The 19,879-nt window shown below is 46.4% G+C and overlaps 1 protein-coding gene across 1 annotated transcript in view; it reads left to right on the forward strand.

Annotated features, from left to right (window-relative positions):
* The window catches only part of laptm4b (lysosomal protein transmembrane 4 beta), a 92,404-nt gene that overhangs the window by 33,946 nt on the left and 38,579 nt on the right, over window positions 1–19,879 (forward strand). Inside the window, exons 3-5 of the mRNA XM_085992273.1 lie at window positions 6,344–6,417; window positions 11,018–11,140; window positions 12,424–12,522. Coding sequence (XP_085848399.1) covers window positions 6,344–6,417; window positions 11,018–11,140; window positions 12,424–12,522 — 296 coding nt within the window. The remainder of the gene's footprint in view (window positions 1–6,343; window positions 6,418–11,017; window positions 11,141–12,423; window positions 12,523–19,879) is intronic.

Here is a 19,879-nt window from a genome sequence, read left to right on the forward strand (position 1 = left end):
TGTTAAGGTATGCCCCCCTTGTTCTGGACTTTTTAAAATATTCATTCATGGGATGTGGGCGTCGCTGGCAAGGCTGGCATTTATTGCCCATACTTAATTGGCCTTGAGAAGGTGGTGGTGAGCCGCCTTCTTAAATACAACTGAGTGTCTCGCTCGGCCATTTCAGAGGGGCAGTTAAAGGTCAACCACATTGCTGTGGGTCTGGAGTCACATATAGGCCAGACCGGGTAAGGACGGCAGATTTCCTTCCCTAAAGGACATTAGTGAACCAGATGGGTTTTTATGACAATTCAGTAGTTTCATGGACACCATTACTGACACTACTTTTAATTCCAGATTTATTTAATTAACTGAATTTAAATTCCCCAGCCTCTGGATTACTAGTCCAGTAACATAAACACTATGCTACTGTACCCTGTACTCCCCCCATCAGAGAAAATGGTTTCTCTCTATCTACTCTATCAGCTCCTTTGATCATCTTAAAACATCCCAATCAGTTTACCCCTCAATCTTCCATACTCCAGAGAATACAAGCCTGGTCTGTGCAACCTGTCCTCGTGATTTAACCCTTTCTGTGTGTGTGGGCGAGGGAATTTTTAGCTTCCAATATATTTCGATATGCCTCCCAAACCCGTGACCTCCACCACCTAGAAGGACAAGGGCAGCAGGCGCAGGGGAACACCACCACCTCCAAGTTCCCCTCCAAGTCACACACCATCCTGACTTGGAACTGTATCGCCATTTCTTCATCGTCGCTGGGTCAAAATTCTGTAACTCCCTCCCCAACAGCACTGTGGGAGCACCTCACCACACGGACTGCAGCGGTTCAAGAAGGCGGCTCACCACCACCTTCTCGAGGGCAACTAGGGATGGGCAATAAATGCCGGCCTTGCCAGCGACGCCCACATCCCCAGAACGAATATTTTAAAAAATTGCCGATTGCATCAGTGTCGCCAATATTGAAAATGCTAAAATAAAAAATTGGGTTGATTTACAGGGAGAATATATTTTAAATTGGAATAAATTGCCAGAGACAAATTTGTTTGATTTGCTTTTTTTTTTCATTTCTATTTTTTTTTTGGACATGTTTGTATCTGCTATGGGAATCATCCATTTCAATTCTCATCTCCTGAACATCTTTTGTTTCTTGAATTGCTCCTGCTGATTATCCAAGTTGTAGGGGTTAGTCTGTGACAGCCATAAGGAAATGTACTGAAAGTCTCATTCAAACACTTGGTGAAGAGGCCAGAAATTCTGATGTATTGCTTTAGATTTAAAATATTTTCAGCAGTGGGTTATATCCAGTCAGACAAGAACATAAGGAATAGGAGCAGGAGTAGGCCTTTTGGCCCTTCGAGCCTGCTCCGCCATTCAGTAAGATCATGGCTGATCTTCTACCTCAACTCCACCTTTCTGCACTATCCCCAAAGATTCACAAGCCTTTGAGTGAAGACATTTCTCCTTATCTCAATCCTAAATGGCCGACCCCTTATTCTGAGACTGTGACCCCTGGATCTAGACTCCCCAGCCAGGGGAAACATCCTCCCTGCATCTACCCTGTCAAGTCCTGTAAGAATTTTGTATGTCTCAATGAGATCACCTCTCATTCTTCCAAACTCTAGAGAATATAGGCCTAGTCTACTCAATCTGTCCTCATAGGACAATCCCCCCATCCCAGGAATCATTCTGGTGAACCTTCGTTGCACTCCCTCTATGGCAAGTATATCCTTCCTTAGGTAAGGAGACCAAAACTGTACACAATACTCCAGGTGTGGTCTCACCAGGGCCCTATATAATTGCAGCAAGACGTCTTTACTCTTATACTCAAATCCACTTGTAATGAAGGATAACATACCGTTTGCTTTCCTAATTGCTTGCTGTAGCTGCATGTTAACTTTCAGTGATTCGTGTACAAGGACACCCAGGTCCCTCTGAACACCAACATTAGCCAGTGTAGTCATAACTAAAGTTGTACAAGAATAATCTGAAATATGTTATCAGACCACTTCTAGACACTACAATCTGAACTGTCAACATACTTAAAACAACTAACTACGTCCCGTGAAACATGCTGTTTAGCAGAGAAAACTATTTGAATTTACTACACATCTATATTTCTATATGCCACCAGTTTGACACACTTTGTATACCAGTACACTTTGTACATCACTACGATTTATACCTGGCAACGAGTCAAACACAATGGTTGCTGAGGTTTAGATTGGCCTTTATCTAAAGGGGGTTGCAATACAAAGAGTTGGAAGTTATGTTAGTTATTTAAAACTCTGGTTTGACCCACCGGGTGTCACTGTGTTCAGTGCTGGGCCCCGCACCTCAGGAAGGATGTATTGGCCTTGGAGAGGGTGCAGGGCAGATTCACCAGAATGACACCCGGGGGCTAAAAGGGTTGCATAGACTAGGATTGTGTTCCCTTGAATATTGAAGATTAATAGAGTTTAGAAGGGTGAGAGGTGATCTGATTGAAAAATACAACATTTCTAAGGGACTTGACAGGGTCGATGCAGGGAGGATGTTTCCCTTGGCTGGAGAGTCTAGAACCAGGGGTCACAGTCTCAGGATAAGGGGTCGGCCATTTAGGACTGAGATGAGGAGAAATATCTTCACTCAGAGGGTGATGAATCTTTGGAATTCTCTACCCCAGAGGGCTGTGGAGGCTCAGTCATTGAGTATGTTCAAGGCAGAGATCAGTAGATTTTTGGCTACTATGGTGATAGTGCAGGAAGGTGGAGTTGAGGTAGAAGATCAGCCATGATCTTATTGAATGGCAGAGCAGGCTCGAGGGGCTGAGTGGCTGACTCCTGCTCATATTTCTTATGTTCTTATTAAGGGGAGATCTAGTTGAGGTGTTTAAGGTGATTAAAGGATTTGAGAGGGTAGATAAACTAAATACATATTTTGGTTCTGTCTTCACAAAGGAGGACACAAATAACCTCCCAGAGATGCCGAGGAACATAGGGTCTGATGAAAGGGTGGAACTGAAAGAAATCAGTATTTGTAGGGAAATGATGTTAGGAAAATTGATGGGACTGAAGGCCGATAAATCCCCAGGGCCTGATAATCTACATCCCAGGGTACTAAAGGAAGTGGCCCTAGAAATAGTAGATGCATTGCTGGTCATCTTCCAGAACTCTATAGACTCTGGAACAGTACCCATGGATTGGAGGGTAGCTAATGTTACCCCACTATTCAAAAAAGGTGGTAGAGAAAAAGCGGGGAATTATAGACCGGTAAGCCTGACATCGGTAGTGGGGAAAATGCTAGAGTCCATTATAAAAGATGTAATAGCAGAGCACTTGGAAAGCAGTGACAGGATCGGACAAAGTCAACATGGATTTACAAAAGGTAAAATGCTTGACTAATCTACTGGAATTTTTTGAGGATGTAACTGGTAAAATAGATAAGGGAGAACCAGTGGATGTGGTGTATTTGGACTTTCAGAAGGCTTTCGATAAGGTCCCACATAAGAGATTAGAGTGCAAAATTAAGGCACATGGGATTGGGGGCAAGGTATTGACTTGGATAGAGAACTGGTTGGTGGACAGAAAGCAAAGAGTTGGAATAAACGGGTCGTTTTCCGAGTGGCAGGCAGTGACTAGTAGGGTACCGCAAGGATCAGTCCTAGGACCCCAGCTGTTCACAATATATATTAATGATCTGGATGAGGGAATTGGATGTAATATCTCCAAATTTGCAGACGACACAAAGCTGGGTGGGAGGGTATGCTGTGAGGAGGATGTCGTGAAACTCCAGTACGATTTGGACAGGTTGGGTGATTGGGCAGAAACATGGTAAATGCACTATAATGTGGATAAATGTGAGGTTATCCACTTTGGTGGCAAAAACAGGAAGGCAGATTATTATTTGAATGGCAATAGATTGGGAGAAGGGGAAGTGCAAAGAGACCTGGGTGTTCTTGTGCACCAGTCGCTGAAGGTAAGCATGCAGGTGCAGCAGGCGGTTAAGAAGGCAAATGGTATGTTGGCCTTCGTAGCAAGAGGGTTTGAGTACAGGAACAAGGATGTCTTGCTACAGTTGTACAGGGCCTTGGTGAGACCGCACCTTGAGTATTGTGTGCAGTTTTGGTCGCCTTACCTGAGGAAGGACGTTCTTGCCATGGAAGAAGTGCAGCGAAGATTCACCAGGCTGATACCTGGGATGGCAGGAATGATGTATGAGGAGAGATTGTGTCAATTGGGCTTATACTCACTGGAGTTTAGAAGATTGAGAGGGGATCTCATCGAAACCTATAAAATTCTGTCAGGCCTGGACAGACTAGATGCAGGAAGGATGTTTCTAATGGCCGGGGAGTCCAGAACCAGGGGTCATAGTCTAAGGATAAGGGGTAAGCCATTTAGGACTGAAATGAGGAGGAATTTCTTCACCCAGAGAGTGGTGAACCTGTGGAATTCTCTGCCACAGAGGGCGGTGTAGGCCAGTTCATTAAATATATTCAAGAAAGAGTTGGATATATTTCTTAAGGCTAAAGGGATCAAGGGATATGGGGAGAAGGCAGGGACAGGGTACTGAATTTGGATGATCAGCCATGATCTCATTGAATGGCGGAGCAGGCTCGAGGGGCCGAATGGCCTACTCCTGCTCCTATCTTCTATGTTTCTATAGAGAGAAACTATTTCCTCTGGTGGGGGGAGTCCAGAACAAGGGGGCACAACCTTAACATTAGAGCCAGGCCGTTCAGGGGTGATGTCAGGAAGCACTTCTTCACACAAAGGGGAGTGGAAATCTGGAACCATCTCCCTCAAAAAAAGTTGTTGAGGCTGGGGGGGGGGGGGCGGGGGGGGGTCAATTGAAAATGTCAAAACTGAGATTGAAAATTTTTTATTAGGCAAGGGTTACAGAACCAAGGCGGGCAGATAGAGTTAAGATACAGATCAGTACAGTGATTGAATTGAATGACGGAACAGGCTCGAGGGGCTGAATGGCCTCCTCCTGTTCCTATATGTTGCTATCACATGAATCCGGGATATGTACAAATATGGCTAAAATTAAGATGAAGAGTCGACCCGATATATGTCAACTGAAACACAAAATAATAATTCAAGTGTAACATATCTTGGCAAACTAGTTCAGTTTGCCATGGTTCAGCTGTAAAAAGAGGCTCAGACAAACCCTATTGTATAAACACAAAGGCTGTTAGATCAAGTTTGTTATTCATATCTGACCAGACAGCTTTCCTATTGTATTACAGGAACTAACAATGACACAATTATTTCTTCTCCTCGTCCATTAACAACAATTCTCGACAGCAGTCCCTGGCTTGAGACATCCAATACGCAACGTGCTGTCAAATGTCAGCCAATGCCAGGTTGGCCATTAGACTAGGCACAAGAATAGCCCAGAATAGCTCCATGCTTTTTTTTCATCCTTGTTTTCAAATCGCTCCATGGCCTCCCCCCCCATCCCTCACCTCTGTAACCTCCTCCAGCCCTACAGACCCCCCGAGATCTCTGCGCTCCTCAGAATCTGGACTCTTGAGCATCCCCGATTTTATTCGCTCCAACATTGGCGGCTGTGCCTTCAGCTGCCTGGGTCCTAAGCTCTGGAATTCCCTCCCTAAACCTCTCCACCTCTCTCTCCTTTAAGGCGCTCCTTAAAACCTACCTCTCATCTGCCATAATTATCCTTATGTGTCTCGATGTCAAATTTTGTTTGATAACGCTCCTGTGAAGGGTCTTGGGACGTTTTACTATGTTAAAGGCGCTGTATAAATGCAAGTTGTTGTTGCTTTTGAGGATTTTCTCACCCCCCTCCCCACCCCCACCCGATTGGCCACTCGGTTATGCAGTCATTGCTTTGTATGAATAAGCAATGAGTTAATAAGTTAACCTTTCCGTTCACGCGAGTTCATTCATAAAAGGTGAGAAAAATAATCAGCTTAGTTAATGCACGGTGTGTTAAGGGCAAATTAAACCCTCCTACCACTTCTAAGGTTTGTCTGTTTTCCTACTTTACAACAATAACAACTTGCATTTACATAGCGCCTAGGGCCGCGACTTTAACTCCGAGCGGTTTCCCCGCTCAGGCCTGAGGTAAAATTACAGTCGGTCTCAATGATGTCATCGGGCCGCAGCATGTATATGTAAAGAAGGACCCTGTTGTCCCCGGGCGCCTGTTCTTGCCGCCTGCTTGGGAGAGCAGGTTAGAATCGCAGATGTCGCGATCGTGGCGTCTTTCGGACAGGTAAGAGTCAGGGCGACTTTAACTGCCTGCCCGCCCGCCAGGTTCCTGCTGAGCGAGTAAGGGTTAAAATTGCCCCCTATACTGTGTGGTTTCTAAAGTGTACAACTCCTATTTTCTGTTTCAGACATATGCATTGCTACTGCGATTTCCCTCCTTATGATAACAATCTGCGGAATGGCCACTTATGGCGCATACAAGGTACGGTAAATTAATGGCAGAAATGGAGCTCCAACACTTCACAGTTAAAATTTGATGGCTTTCGTTTAGCTGGGAATTATTTTATAATTAATTTTAATTATGCATTTGATAAGATATTCGATTTGGAGCAAGTAAATGCAATTTTTTTGCAAATCTGTATATCTTGAAATGAAAAGTTGTTTCATGCTTTCCAGAAAGGTATGTTTAGCAAGTTATAAGATTGACACCTTCTGCAAATGTGTCAGACTAGTCAGGGTTCAATGGGAAAATCCCACTGAACAATAGGTTTGTTCTCCTAGCTTTATTGAGTGCCATAGGTGAGACTGCTTTTATTTTGCCAATGGTAGTTATCTGGCCAAGGTTTCACTGTCTCCAGTTTTGTGTGTTTTTGATTTTCAGCATTTGTATTGCAACTGAGAATGCTTCAATTTGAATTTTTTTTTTAAATTCCTTCTCAGGATGTGTGTCGCTGGCAAGGCCGGCATTTATTGCCCATCCCTAATTGCCCCTCGAGACGGTGGTGTCGAGCCACCTTCTTAACAGCTGAGTGGCTTGCTAGGCTATTTCTGGAGGGCTGTTAAGAGTCAACCACTTTACTGTGGCTCTGGAGTCACATATAGGCCAAACCGGGTAAGGACAGCAGATTTCCTTCCCTATGGGTTTTGTAAGAACAATCCACTAGTTTCATGGTCACCATTACTGATACTAGCTTTTTAATTCAAGATTTATTTAATTAACTGAATTTAAATTCCCCAGCTGCTATGGTGGGATTTGAACTCAGATTTCAATTGGATCATTACTCCAGGCCCAGTGATTACTAGGCCAATAACATTACCACTATGCTACCATTCCTGTAAAATGGGAATGCATTTTATGCATATTCAGTGGTGGCCATTCTGCCAATAGAGCGAAGCATCACACCATAAACCAGTAACAACAACAGGATGGCCTGGATTTTGCAGTCAGTGGCAAAGTGACGGCGCTCACCGCTGACCTCAAAGAAAGCTGCCCACGAATACTTAGCGGGCTCTGGTGCCGATTTTCCCTTTTCCGGCGTGAATTTCCATCTGGCGCCATTTCTAGGGGATCGGTGGGGTACAAGCAACAGTGATGTCATCAAGCAGGCTGACAGCCAATCACATTGAAGAATTCTCACAGACAGCAAACCAGGAAGTAAAAAGCAGGTTTTTATCATTCACGTTTTAATAATTTTACAGAAAGCGAAATAAAGACTGAGACATACACAAGATTAAGGTAGATGTTGAAATATCATAAACCAAATTTAAAAATAAAAATAAAAGTTATTTTTTTAATATTTTGAAAATCTATGGAATTGTTATCATGGAATGGAAGGAATGACAATATGAAATTAGTTTTTCAGGGCCAGAGAGGTTGTTCAGCAGTAATTATGGGCTGGATTTTTATGAATAATTTATAATTATGAATGGGAAGTTCGGTTTTTGGTTTTCCTGGCATGCTGTGGAGTTTTAACTCCACAGCGTGCGTGCGACGTCAGGGGAGGGTTTCCCACCTGGAAGTGAGCCTGATTGACAGGCTGGATTCCAGTCAGGCAGGGAACGTGGAGGAGGCCGCAGGACCAGACAAGTACTGGGCCCAATATGGTGGGGGAGGAGGGGTCCAAGCCCGGGGAGCGGTGGGGCTCTGATGACCTGGACGGGGAGTCCGATCCCGGGGTGGGGAGGCAGTTGCGATCACTGGGGGTGGGGTCTGATTCCCCGACCCCGGGGATGAATCACAAACCCGACGGGGGGTGAGGGGGGGGGTGGAGGGTGGGGGGAGATGTCCGATCCCAGGGTGGGGGGGGGGGGGGTCTGATCCCCGACCGCAGGGGGTGCAGGCTGATGGTGCGGGAGCTTGGGGAGGTTCTGAGAGGAAGCACTCCTGCTCCTCCCGGCCCACCAGGATTGCTCCCCGAGGCTGTGGCCGCCTCATTGCAGCCACCGGGAATCCCAAGCCCCGGGATCCCCGGCCGCCTGCACTTAAACCTGGTTAAAGTAGAGGCTTCAGGCCTCATTATCATATGTAAATTGCCAACCTGCCTCCTGGCAGTGGGTTGGCTGTCCGCCCCCCATCCCACCTGAGTGACAGGTGAAAATGGGCGGGTTGGGGGTCAGGGTTCACATTTTTTCAATTTTCACTTCCACCCCACCACCCCCCAACGCCTCCAACCCACCCGTTCTTCCCTCTGAAAATTCCGGCCTCTACCTTAGCACGCCATTAAAAAAATCAGTTGCACCTCATTGAACAAGGCATAACATTTTTCAAGGGTTTTTACAGCCAGAATAATGCGTCAAAAGTTGAAGTTCGCGTCCAATCAGTGATTTCTAATTGATTCTACCTGCGAGGACTGTGGAGGAGCGAGGCCCTCGGACAGCTACTGCCTGGGTTCCGCGTTTGACTGCGCGCGCCTGCGGACGCCAGAAGTCGCTGTCCGGTTTCACACAGTGATGACGGCGAGCGCTGACACCCTTCGCCGCCGTTGCAACCGCAAATTGCGGGGGCCAATATTCTGCTACATCTTGAAAGTGAAAGAGGGATTAAACACTTCGGGCCTCGTCGATTTAACCGGAATGAGTTTGTCTTTCTCTTTCAGGGGCTGAATGACCCGCTGTGCATTTCCAGCTGTTCCTGTGTTATTAAATTCGGGTCGGAGGCTTCCCGCGGGTGCAAGCCCCCGACCTGCACTTACCTTGCGCGCCAGCCGTTGTGCTGTGGGCCCGCGTGGGATTCTGATCCTGGGCCTGCTCCAACTGCCGGCGCGCCGTGCTTGCGTATCCCAGGGGCGCAGTTAGTTCGATGCGTCCCCTGGGATCACGTGGGCCATGGAGAGCTAATGGTAGCAGGGAATGCCCATTCATAAATTTGACAGGAAGACCTGTCAAATCTATGAATACAATTCAGCCCCAAAACATCACTAAAACTTCAAATACATTTTTTTTTTAAATCACATTTTTAAAATAACTATTTTAAACAATAATTTAAATTTTTGAAAAAATTAATTACAGTTTCTAACGGGGCTAAAAATAAACTTACCTTTCTTTAAAGTATTTAAAAATAATAAACCTGTGGAAAAAATGTTTTAATTTTACTTAATTCACCACTTACCTTGTTGAAAGCAGGCCTTGCGACTGCTTTTTAAAATTGTAACTCCTGGAGGCTTACCCTCCCGGAGAAACCTGCAAAAAAAACGGAAGTTCCAGGCGCACGCGCTGCCTCTCCGGCGCACGCGTTCGACCTGTGGTCCTCTTCCTTTAAGGGAACAGAAGTTCCGGTTTCCCGCGCATGCGCAGTGCGTGCACGAAACCGGCACTTTCGTTGGGCCTACACGTGAGTACCCAGCGCGTACTCACCCGTGGGGACCCGAAGTTCTGGCCCAAAGAGCCGGAACTTGCCGGATTAACAGCTGGGTGTTGGCGACACGCGCCATGATTAATGCGCAAAGCGGCCAGCAGGTTCAGGGGGATGGGGAAATACGCCACGAGTCACGAATCGCCAGAACTTGCTGGTCGATTTGCGTCGCTCCGCCGTTAGCTTCCTGCAAATGGCATCTCGCCCTCAGCCTCCCCCCCCCGTTATTTATAGGAACTTGCTGGATTTGTACATTAATTGCCCATTAAACTCGCCGTAGAAAGTTAGGGCTCATAATTAATAGCATAAGGACCCTTTTAAATGGGGTGATCATTGTTCACGCAATGCCAATCAACCTCTCCGGCCCAGAAAGGGAACAATTTAAACTGTTCAATCTCATTCCTGCAGGTAGTCAATTGTTGTTAGAAATTTTTTTAAATGTCAAATTTTGCATTTAAAAAAAATTTCATCTTACTTTTCCTTTCTGTCTCTTTTCTCTCTCTCTTAATCCAATCTTACTTTCACTCTCTGTATGTCACTTTCTGTGCCTGATTTGACTTTAATTCACCCGATTTCCTTCCCCGTCGTTCCTCTGTTTCTTTCTCAATCTTTCAACCGCATTGGTTAGGGAGATAGACTGTCGGTCCTGCCGTTCACCGAGGTCCCCAGACGCCCCGTTGCCCTCGCCACCCCACTACCAGCTCGCACCCCCAGCGAGTTACGGCGCAAACAAAATTTTGTCGAGCTGAAGGGTGCGAGGAAAAAGTCTAACTAACGGCGCACACCGCGCGATCCCCCACTGCTGCAAGATCCGACTTCTAATGTTCCACGAGAATTGAGTCTGGGGTATGAAAAAAGCTGAGCCTTGAAAGAACTTTTTTCCTCTCCTTTTAATAAATATTAGAAAAGTGTAAAACTCTTCCCCTTCGTGGCCAGTGCACAGCTTTCATGGCGCATAGGGGTATAAATTGGTTTGGGTTCCCTGCTTTCTTCAGCTACGACCGTGACTCCGTTTAAGTTACAAGCCTGTGCGCCACAAAGAAATTGAAGGTGTCGATCACGTACGTGATGACCAGGGGTACGATTTGGCTGGTGTTTACAGTGTGGTACCAGGTCACTCGTTCTGCAGTGCATCTTTAATCGTGCTGTAGATTCTGGTACCAGTTTCAATAAAAATGCCAGACTTAGTGTTTGCCAAACTTACATTTTTTGTTTCCTCGTTATTTTCCAGCAACACAGTGCTTGGATCGTCCCATTCTTCTGTTACCAGATCTTTGACCTCGCCCTGAACATGCTTGTAGCGATCAGTGTGGTCGTCTATCCCAACTCCATTCAAGACTACTTGCGACAACTGGTATGCAACGGACAATTTTATTTAAAATAATTTCGTGTTGAAAGACCAAAGCGATTATAGTATCTCGGAACATAGGAACAAGAGCAGGCCATTCAGTCTCTCAAGCCTATGCCACCATTCAATTAGAGCATAAGAACATAAGAAATAGGAGCAGGAGTCAGCCATTCGGCCCCTCGAGCCTGCTCTGCCATTCAATAAGATCATGGCTGATCATCGACCTCAACTCCACTTTCCCGCCCGATCCCCATATCCCTTGATCCCCCTAGAGTCCAAAAATCTATCGATCTCAGTCTTGAATATACTCAACGACTGAACATTCGCAACCCTCTGGGGTAGAGAATTCCAAAAAATTAGATCATGACTGACCTGTATCTTAACACCATCTATCCACCTTTGCTCCATATCCCTTGATATCTTTACCTAACAAAAATCCATCAATCTTAGTTTTGAAATTTTCAGTTGACCCCCAGCCTCAGCAGCTTTTTGGACGAGCGAGTTCCAGATTTCCGCTACCCTTTGTGTGAAGGAGTGCTTCTTGACATCACCCCTGAACGGCCTGGCTCTAATTTCAAGGTTATGCCCCCTTGTTCTGGACTCCCCCCACCAGAGGAAATAGTTTCTCTCTCTCAACCCTATCAACCACTTTAATCATCTTAAACACCTCGATTAGATCACCCCTTAACCTTCTGTACTGAAGGAAATACAAGCCCAGTCTGTGCAACCTGGCCTCATAGTTTAACCCTTTAAGCCCTGATTTCATTCTGGTGAATCTGCGCTGCTCCCCCTCCGAGGCCGATATATCCTTCCTGAGGTACATTGCCCAGAACTCTAAAGAGAATGCTGAGGGGTGACCTGATAGAGGTCTTTAGGATAATGAAAGAGTTTGATAGGGTAGACGTGGCGAAGATGTTTCCACTTGTGGAGGTATCCAAAACTAGGGGCCATAAATATAAGATAGCCACCAATAAAACCAATAAGGAATTCAGGAGAAACTTCATTGCTCAGAGAGTGATAGGAATATGGAACGAGCTACCACAGGGGGTGGTTGAGGTGAATAGCACAGATACATTTAAGGGGATGCTAGATAAATACATGAGGGAGAAAGGAATAGAAGGATAAGCTGATAGGGTGAGATGAAGAGGGGTGGGAGGAGGCTCGTGTGGAGCATAAACCAGTTGGGCCGAATGGCCTGTTTCTGTGCTGTAAACTCTTATGTAATTCTGGATAGCTCAGTGTACAAGCAGTTCCAGATATCATTTGTTTTCCACATTCTGTTTCCACAGCCTGCTAATGTCCCATACAAGGAGGATATCATGTCGATGAACCCAACATGCCTGGTGCTTGTTGTTCTTATCTTCATCGGTATCATTCTGGCCTTTAAGGTAAGTTTGAACTCCGAGTTTATCAGACCCTGTTAACTTGAAAGACTGCTGAACTGTAAGAAAGATGCCTGATTGGTGCTACCTGTCCTTGCTTGGTTTTTTGCACCATGTCTTCATTTCATGGCAAGTATGCTGTTAGCAATGATTTTGCCTCTAACATCATAATTTTTATGAATGACTTTCAAAGAAGTAATCTTTTAATGACACCCACTCCTGCCAAAAGTACTGTGGAAAAAATAAAGCCTAAAATTGAACCGAGGCCCCGTCCGCTCTCTCAGGTGGATGTAAAAGATCCCGCGACGCTATTTCGAAGGAGAGCAGGGGCGTTCTCCCCAGTGTCCTGGCCAATATTTATCTCTTAATCAACATCACTAAAAAAAACTGATGATTTGGTCATTTTCACATTGCTGTTTGTGGGAGCTTGCTGTGCGCAAATTGGCTGCCGCGTTTCCCACTTTACAACCGTGACTTTACTTCATTGGCTGTAAAGCGCTTTGAGATGTCCGGTGGTCGTGAAAGGTGCTATAGAAATGCAAGTCTTTCTTTTAAAGGGCATTAGTAAACCAGTTAGGTTTTTCCAACAATCTGGTAGTTTCATGCCCACCATTACTGATACTAGCATTTTAATTCCAAATTTATTTAATTAGATGAATTTAAATTCCCTAGCTGCCATCATGGGATTTGAACGAGATCATTAGTCCAGGCCTCTAGATTACTAGTCCAATAACATAACTACTATGCTACCATACCCCTGAAACATACAACATTTCTTAAAGGGCTTGACAGGGTAGATGCAGGGAGGATGTTTTCTCCTGGCTGGGGAGTCTAGAACCAGGGGTCACAGTCTCAGAATAAGGGGTCGGCCATTTAGGACTGAGATGAGGAGAAATTTCTTCACTCAGAGGGCAGTGAATCTTTGGAATTCTCTACCCCAGAGGGCTGTGGAGGCTCAGTCGCTGAGTATATTCAAGGCAGAGATCAATAGATTTTTGGATATTAAGGGAATCAAGGGATATGGGAATAGTGCAGGACAGTGGAGTTGAGTTAGAAGATCAGCCGTGACCTTATTGAATGACGGAGCAGACTCGAGGGGCCGAATGGCCTAATCCTGCTCCTATTTCTTATGTTTTTATGTTCTTAACGAGGAAGGAGGCATGGCTGGATCTGGTTCTGGGGAATGAGGTGGGTCAAGTAGAGCAAGTGTCAGTCGTGGAACATTTAGGGAACAGTGATCACAGTATCATAAGGCTTAGATTAGCTATGGAAAAGGGCAGGGAGCAATCAAGAGTAAAAATACTTAATTGGAGGAAGGCCAATTTCAGTGGGTTGAGAATGGATCTGACCTGAGTACATTGGAATCAAAGATTGGCAGGCAAATCTGTAATCAACCAATGGGCTGCCTTTAAAGAGGATATGGTTCGGGTACAGTCGAGGTACATTCCCACGAGGGGGAAAGGCAGGGCAACTAAACTCAGGGCTCCCTGGATGAGGAAAGAGATAGAGAGTAAGGTGAAGCAGAAAAAGGGCACATAGGACAGATGTCAGGTCGAGAATACATCTGAGAATCAGGTTAAATATAGAAAGTTCAGAGGGGAAATAAGAGGGGCAAAGAGTAAGTATGAGAATAGAATGGCAGCTAACATAAAAGGGAATCCAAAAGTCTTCTATGGACATATAAATAGTAAAAGGGTAGTAAGAGGAGGGGTGGGGCCAATTAGGGACCAAAATAGAGACCTACACATGGAGGCAGAGGGCCTGGCTGAGGGGCTAAATGAGTACTTCGCATCTGTCTTCACAAAGGAAAAAGATGCTGCCATAGACACAGTGAAGGAGGAGTTGAGGAGATACTGGATGGGATAAAAATTGATAAAGACGAGGTATTAGAAAGGCAGGCTGTACTTAAAGTAGATAAGTCACCAGGACCGGACGGGATGCATCCTAGGATGCTGAGGGAAGTAACGGTGGAAATCGCGGAGGTACTGGCCGTAATCTTCCAATCCTCCTTAGAAACGGGGATGGTGCCAGAGGACTGGAGAATTGCAAATCTTACACGTTTGTTCAAAAAAGGGTGTAAGGATAAACCCAGCAACTACAGGCCAGTCAGTTTAACCTCGGTAGTGAGCAAGCTTTTAGAAATGATAATCAGGGACAAAGTTAACAGTCACTTGGACAAGTGTGGATTAATTAAGTAAAGCCAGCACGGATTAGTTAAAGGCAAATCATGTTTAACTAACTTGATTGAGTTTTTTGATGAGGTAACAGAGAGGGTTGATGAAGGCAATGCGGTTGATGTGGTGTACATGGACTTGCAAAAGGCGTTTGATAAAGTGCCACATAATAGGCTTGCCAGCAAAGTTGAAACCCATGGAATAAAAGGGACAGTGGCAGCATGGATATGAAATTGGCTAAGTGACAGGAAACAGAGAGTAGTGGTGAACGGTTGTTTTTCAGACTGGAGGAAGGTATACAGTGGTGTTCCCCAGGGGTCGGTACTAGGACCACTGCTTTTCTTGATATATATTAATGACTTAGACTTGGGTGTACAGGGCACAATTTCAAAATTTGCAGATGACACAAAACTTGGAAATATAGTGAACAGTGAGGAGGATAGTGACAGACTTCAAGAGGACATAGACAGGCTGGTGAAATGGGCGGAAACATGGCAGATGAAATTTAACGCAGAAAAGTGCGAAGTGATATATTTTGGTAGTAAGAACGAGGAGAGGCAATAGAAACTAAAGGATACAATCCTAAAGAATGTGCATGAACAGAGAGGCCTGGGGGTATATGTGCACAAATCGTTGAAGGTGGCAGGGCAGGTTGAGAAAACGGTTAAAAAAGCATACGGGATCCTGGGCTTCATAAATAGAGGCAGAGTACAAAAGCAAGGAAGTTATGATGAACCTGTGTAAAACACTGGTTCGGCCTCAACTGGAGTATTGTGTCCAATTCTGGGCACCGCACTTTAGGAAGAATATGAAGGCCTTATGGAGGGTGCAGAAAAGATTTACAAGAATGATTCCAGGGATGAGGGATTTCAGTTACGTGGATAGACTGGAGAAGCTGGAAAAACAGAAAGGCAGAGTATTTCCTAAATGGTGAAAGATTGGGGAATGCAGATGCTCAAAGGGACCTGGGTGTCCTTGTACATGAGTCACTGAAAGTGAATGTGCAGGTGCAGCAAGCCATTAGGAAGGCAAATGGTATGCTGGCCTTCATTACAAGAGGATTTGAGTACAGGAGTAAAGAAGTCTTACTCCAATTATATAGGGTCTTAGTGAGACCACACCTGGAGTACTGTGTACAATTTTGGTCTCCTTACCTAAGGAAGGATATACTTGCCATAGAGGGAGTGCAACGAAGGTTCACCAGACTGATTCCTGGGATGGCGGGACTGTTGTATGAGGAGAGATTGAGTAAACTAGGCCTGTATTCTCTTGAATTCAGAAGAATGAGAGGGGATCTCATTGAAGCATCCAAAATGATTACAGGGCTTGATAGGGTGGATGCTGGGAGAATGTTTCCCTTGGCTGGGGAGTCTAGAACCAGGGGCCACAGCCTCAGGATAAAGGGTAGGCCATTCAGGACTGAGATGAGAAGAAATTTCTTCACACAGAGTGATGTAAAAAGACTACTGAGCACTTGGTTTGAGTATAAAACAAGGCTTCAATCAACTGTTTCACAACCATGAGATTCTAGTTACATCACTAGTTCCTGGTTACAGAAACATCCTGAGCAAGCTGGGCCCACGCCCGAGTATTTATACTCCTTGGACGGCGCCACCAGCTGGCCGCCCAGTGTTACTTCATGAGTCATGATAAGATTCATGACACAGAGGGTGGTGAATCTTTGGAATTCTCTGCCCCAGAGGGCTGTGAAGGCTCAGTCGTTGGGTATACTCAAAACAGAAGTCGCTAGATTTCAAACTAGTAAGATAATCAAGGGATATGGCGATAGGGCCAGTGCATGGAGTTGAGGCAGAAGATCAGCCATGATCTTATTGAATGGCAGAGCAGGCTCGAGGGGCCGAATGGCCGACTCCTGCTCCTATTTCTTATGTTCTTATGTAAGCTGGGGTTGTTCTCTTTAAAGCAGAGTAGGTTGAGAGGAGATTTGATAGAGGTGTTCAAAATCATGAGGGGTCTGGACAGAGTAGATAGAGAGAAAAACTGTTCCCATTGGCGGAAGGGTCGAGAACCAGAGGACACAGATCTGAGGTGATTGGCAGAAGATCCAGAGGCAACATGAGGAAAAACTTTTTTACGTAGCAAGTGGTTAGGATTTGGAATGCACTGCCTGAGGGTGGTGGAGGCAGATTCAATCGTGGTTTTCAAAAGGGAGTTGGATAAGTACCTGAAGGCAAAACATTTGCAGGGCTACGGGGAAAGGGCGGGGGAGTGGGACTAGCTGAAGCGCTCCTGCAGAGAGCCGGCACGGGCTCGACGGGCCGAACGGCCTCCTGCTGTGCTGTAACCGTTCTATGATTCTAAGGGGGAAAAATTGGGTTGATCTGTGCCTCTCGTTAACGCCTCTAGGGGGCGCAAATCCCCTAGCGCCCGGGTGCGGCGCCGTTCCCGCCTCCCGTGAAATTCAGCGGGAGGTTAGCGGCGGCGGTAGCTGGTAGCGCCCTGCGCCGCTGCGCCTCCGGTGATGACATCATTGCCGTGCGCAGCGCCCCGCTCGCGCCCAGGCCGCAAACTTCGGTCGCGCCCCCTGACCTATCGCCGGATGATATGTCCGACAGGGTCAGGGGGGACGTTTCTGCGGCCGTGGCGGCGTAACTTAAAGGGGCAGGTGTCGGGCGGCCTATTTTTTTGGGCCGACTGCCAGCACCTTCCCCCTACCCCTTTTTTATTCGATCGCTCAGCCCGGCGCTCCTCTTGAGTGCCAGGCTCTTTTCCCGGCACCCCGCTCCCCGGTGATCCAGCAGGGCCCCGGTACCCGTAGCGCTAGGCCCCGCCCCTTTAATCAGGGGAGTGAGGCCTGTAATGAAGCGGCGCGGTGCGACGTGCCGACGCACGCGTGGCGCTGTTGCCCGTAGCACCGCGATCTACAGTCGTAGCGCCCCGGGAAAGAGGTGGAGCGCTTCCAGTAGCGCCCCGCCTCCTGCTCGGGGCGCTACAACTGAATTTCCGGCGGGGGTGGCGCTAACTTATGTCAGGGCGCTAACTTATGTCGGAGCTCTAAAATTAGCCCCTTTAAAAGGTGCCGACACCGAATTATTCCCCCTAAGTCTCTGGAGTGGGACTTGAACCCACAATCTCCTAACCTCAGGGGCGCTACCCACTGAACCGGTTAAAAAAAGAAAGCAGGCAATAGAACGGAGGTGTTTTTATTTCTGAGATTATTAATGGAAGTGGAGCAGAAATGCTACTGCAATTTTCAAAGACCAAATAGCACATTTCTGTATATTTTGAGCTGGCGTCTCTTCCTGCTTTTTTTTTTAATATAACCTTCAGTTTTCTTCTGCCCACATGCCCCAGCACAGGAGATTTGAAAAATATTTACATATTTAAATATATATTTTAGCAGCCGCCAAAGAAAATGAATAGTCGATGGACTAAACCAATGTTAAAGGAACTGGAATCAAGACAGTTGATGGGATAATATTGTTGCTGGCTGGAGTGGAATGTTTTCCCGTCCTGGTAACGGGACTCCAGCCCTCTTACAGTCATTGCAGTCCGAGAGTCAGGCTCCGAAGATTGATGGGGTCTGCCAGACCCTGATGCTGTTATCAGATTTGACTCTGCATCAAGTAACAGCAGCGACTGATCTACAAGCGCTGGGAATAGAAGAGTACGCGGAGGAGAACGCTTTTTTTTTTACGGCGATGTAAAGAAAACCCACTGAGGGAGGAAAACTTAAATCTTAAATGGAAACTGGAGCAAGTGCACGGCAAGGCAGTCAGGACCCGAAAGAGACAAGGCTTCCAGCGGAAATCTTTCCAGCTCTGTTGAAGATTGGCTTCCGGAGCCAGTCTCTCTTCCCAAAATAGGAGCATAGGAATTGCTGGGTGAATATAGAGGCCCAAGGTCCGTCCAGTCCGCCGACTGCCATCCTGGTCACGGCACGATACAACAATAATGGAGCTGCTGGCTAATCTCACAGCAATCAATCCTCTATCAATGGCGGGGGCGGGGGGCGCGGTGGGGTGGGGCATATTAACCTAAAATACGGGGGAGGGGGCTTGGGGGTGCGTGTGGTAAGTTAGTGTGTCAAAAATCGCAACCCTGACCTTAACCCACCTCCAACCCCGCCCATTTTTTCTGATTTTACTGGAGGCGGGCGCAAGCAGCCAATCCGCTGCCAGGAGGCGGGCCGTCTATTTAAATATTATAATGAGGCTGGAAGCCTCTGCTTTAACCTCCATTTTGTATTAAACTTTTAGCCAGTCGGGTTTTTGCACGCCTGGTGAAAGCCGCCAGCTAAAGCAAGGCGAGGACTGCTGGATCCAGGAGGTCAGTGTCTTTACACTGAGCTCCTGAATCCAGGGTCGCTGCCTAACCCACCCACTGCGATCGGAGACCACCCCACCCCACCCCCTCCCCAACCATCACCACGAGTACTGCACTGTCGGAGGTGCCGTCTTTCGGATGAGACGTTAAACCGAGTGGTGGACGTAAAAGATCCCGGAGCCACTATTTTGAAGAATAGTCACTGTTGTAATGTAGGAAACGCAGCAGCCAATTTGCATACAGCAAGATCCCACAAACAGCAATGACCGGATAATCTGTTTTTTGGTTTATGCTCCACACAAGCCTCCTCCCACCTTTCTTCATCTAATCCCAAACATAACCTTCCATTCCTTTCTCCCTCATGTGCTTATCTAGCCTCCCCTTAAATGCATCTAAACTATTCACCTCAACCACTCCCTGTGGTAGCGAGTTCCACATTCTCACCACTCTCTGGGTAAAGAAGTTTCTCCTGAATTCCCTATTGGATTTATTAGTGATTATCTTTTATTTACGGCCCCTAGTTCTGGTCTCGCCCACAAGTGGAAACATCTTCTCTACGTCTACCCTATCGAACCCTTTCAATATTTAAAGGCCTCAATCAGGTCACCCCTCAGCCTTCTCTTTTCCAGAGGAATGAGCCTCTGCCTGTACTTTGCAAGGGCTCACTGAATGGCTTGGCGGTTTACAGATCTTCTCCATATCACTGAAAACGATGCATTTAAAGGGAAACTAGATAAACACACAAGGGAGAAAGGGGTAGGAGGTTGTGCCGATAGGGTGCGATGAAGAGGGGTGGGAGGAGGCTCGAGTGGAGCAGAAACACTGGCATGGAGCAGTTGGTCCGAACAGCCTGTTTCTGTGCTGTACATTCCATGCAAGATGGAAACTAATGGTCAGTCAGC

This window comes from Somniosus microcephalus, chromosome 7 (assembly GCF_052327205.1).
Source record: "Somniosus microcephalus isolate GS21.2 chromosome 7, FLI_Smic_1.0, whole genome shotgun sequence".
Lineage (NCBI taxonomy): Eukaryota > Metazoa > Chordata > Chondrichthyes > Squaliformes > Somniosidae > Somniosus > Somniosus microcephalus.